The sequence below is a fragment of the Colobus angolensis genome, unplaced genomic scaffold, assembly GCF_000951035.1.
Source record: "Colobus angolensis palliatus isolate OR3802 unplaced genomic scaffold, Cang.pa_1.0 Scaffold12, whole genome shotgun sequence".
Taxonomy (NCBI): Eukaryota; Metazoa; Chordata; class Mammalia; order Primates; family Cercopithecidae; genus Colobus; species Colobus angolensis.
The window spans coordinates 1,725,727-1,727,695 of record NW_012113141.1 but is presented as its reverse complement, the minus strand read 5'-3'; the positions used below and the strand labels follow the sequence as shown (position 1 = coordinate 1,727,695).

The window sequence follows — 1,969 nt, the reverse complement described above, 5'->3', positions numbered from 1 at the left end:
CGGATGTGGTATGGTTTAATAAGTAATTTAATAGTTTTGATATTTAAGTCCACAAGGGTGTATCTTTCAATTTCTTATCACTAAGAGAAAAAAAAAAATACTTCCACGTAGCTATGGAAGTAGATGTGTCCTATTCAGGATTCTTTAGGCTTCAAGTTTTCTTGAAATCCCTGCCTATTTTTGAAATTAAAAGCATAGTTATTATTAACAACTAAAAAGTTACATATCCGTCTGAAACAAAAACAAAGATACCTTTCTGCTGAGGCTGCTGTAATAAGGGCTGTGGTTGAGTCTGCAATAGTGGTGTAATAGAAGCTGCTGAAATCTGTGCCTGCAGCAATGACTGGGGCTGGGGCTGAGTCTGAACACCAAATGTTGTCTGTGGTGCAATTGGCTGAAGTACAGCAGGAGGAGTCTTCAGTAACGGCTGGGTTTGCGACTGATTCTTCAATTAAAAAATGAAAGAATAAGAAAAAAAAAACTTTGTGAATTAGAAGACTCACTTACCAAGCTTCTATTAATACCTAACTCAATATTTTCTGTACCTGATTTGGTAGTGTTTGAATTCTCTGTGCATTCCATTTAAAAGGCATATTAGGATTATAAGTAGCTTCAACCAATACTCTGTCACCTACTTGGGGGGTTTTCCCTTTGACAGCACTGTAAAAAAAAGAAAAAAAAAGTTAAATATAAATACAATTAAAATAGATTTCTCCCCAAAACGATTTACATAAGATAGTACTTTAAGGTAAACCGTATTTCAAAAAAAATAAACAGTAAACTATATCAGAAACGAAGTCTGGAAAGCTCTTTAAAAAGATGGGGCCAGGTGCGGTGGTTCATGCCTGTAATCCCAGCACTTTGGGAGGCTGAGACGGGCGAGTCACTTGAGGTCAGGAGTTCAAGATCACCCTGGTCAACATGGTGAAACCTTGTCTCTAGTAATAATACAGAAATTAGCCGAGCGTGGTGGCGCACACCTGTAATCTCAACTACTCAAGAGGCTGAGGCAGGAGAATTACTTGAACCCGGGTGGTGGAGGTTCCAGTAAGCTGAGATCGTGCCACTGCATTCCAGCCTGGGTGACAGACGAGACTCGGTATCAAACAAAAATAAATAAATTAAATAAAATAAAATAACAATAAAAAGTAGTTGGGGGATGGGAGCAGTAGATCACGCCTGTAATCTCAGCACTTTAGGAGGTCAAGGTGGGCAGATCACTTAAGGAGTTCAACACCAGCCTGGCTAACATGGTGAAACCCCATCTCTACTAAAAATACAAAAATTAGCTGGGTATGAATCGCCCATACCCAAGAGGCAGAGGTGGCAGTGAGCTAATATCGCACCACCGTACTACAGCCTGGGCAAGAGTGAGACTCATCTCAAAAAAAGTAATAAAAGAGGCCGGGCGCAGTGGCTCACGCCTGTAATCTCAACACATTGGGAGACCAAGGAAGGTGGATCATGAGGTCAGGAGTTCAAGACCAGTCTGGTCAAGATGGTGAAACCCCATCCCTACTAAAAATACAAAAATTAGCCGGGCGTGGTGGCAGGAGTAATCCCAGCTACTTGGGAGGCTGAGGCAGGAGAATCGCTTGAACCTGGGAGGCAGAGGTTGTAGTGAGCCAATATTGTGCCACTGCACTGCAGCCTGGGCGACAGAGTCATACTCCATCTCAAAATAAATTAATTAATTAAAATTTTAAAAATAAAAAAATAAGAAAAAGTAAAAGTAGACGGCCAGGTACAGTGGCTCATGCCTCTAATGCCGTAACTTTAAAAACCAAACGGATCACATGAGATCAAGAGTTCAAGACCAGCTTGGGCAACATTGTGAGATCACATTTCTACAAAAAGTTTAAAAATTAGTCTTTATGTCTAGACCTGAAGAAAAAGGGAAAAAAAAAAATAGTTGCCAGGCGTGGTGGCTCACACCTGTAATCCCAGCACTTTGGGAGGCTGAGGCAGG

At 41.0% G+C, this 1,969-nt stretch overlaps 1 protein-coding gene across 1 annotated transcript in view; it reads right to left on the bottom strand.

Moving 5' to 3' along the window:
• The window catches only part of CCAR1 (cell division cycle and apoptosis regulator 1), a 103,382-nt gene that overhangs the window by 68,877 nt on the left and 32,536 nt on the right, over nucleotides 1-1,969 (bottom strand). The window contains 2 exon segments of the mRNA XM_011929432.1: nucleotides 253-445; nucleotides 546-660. Coding sequence (XP_011784822.1) covers nucleotides 253-445; nucleotides 546-660 — 308 coding nt within the window.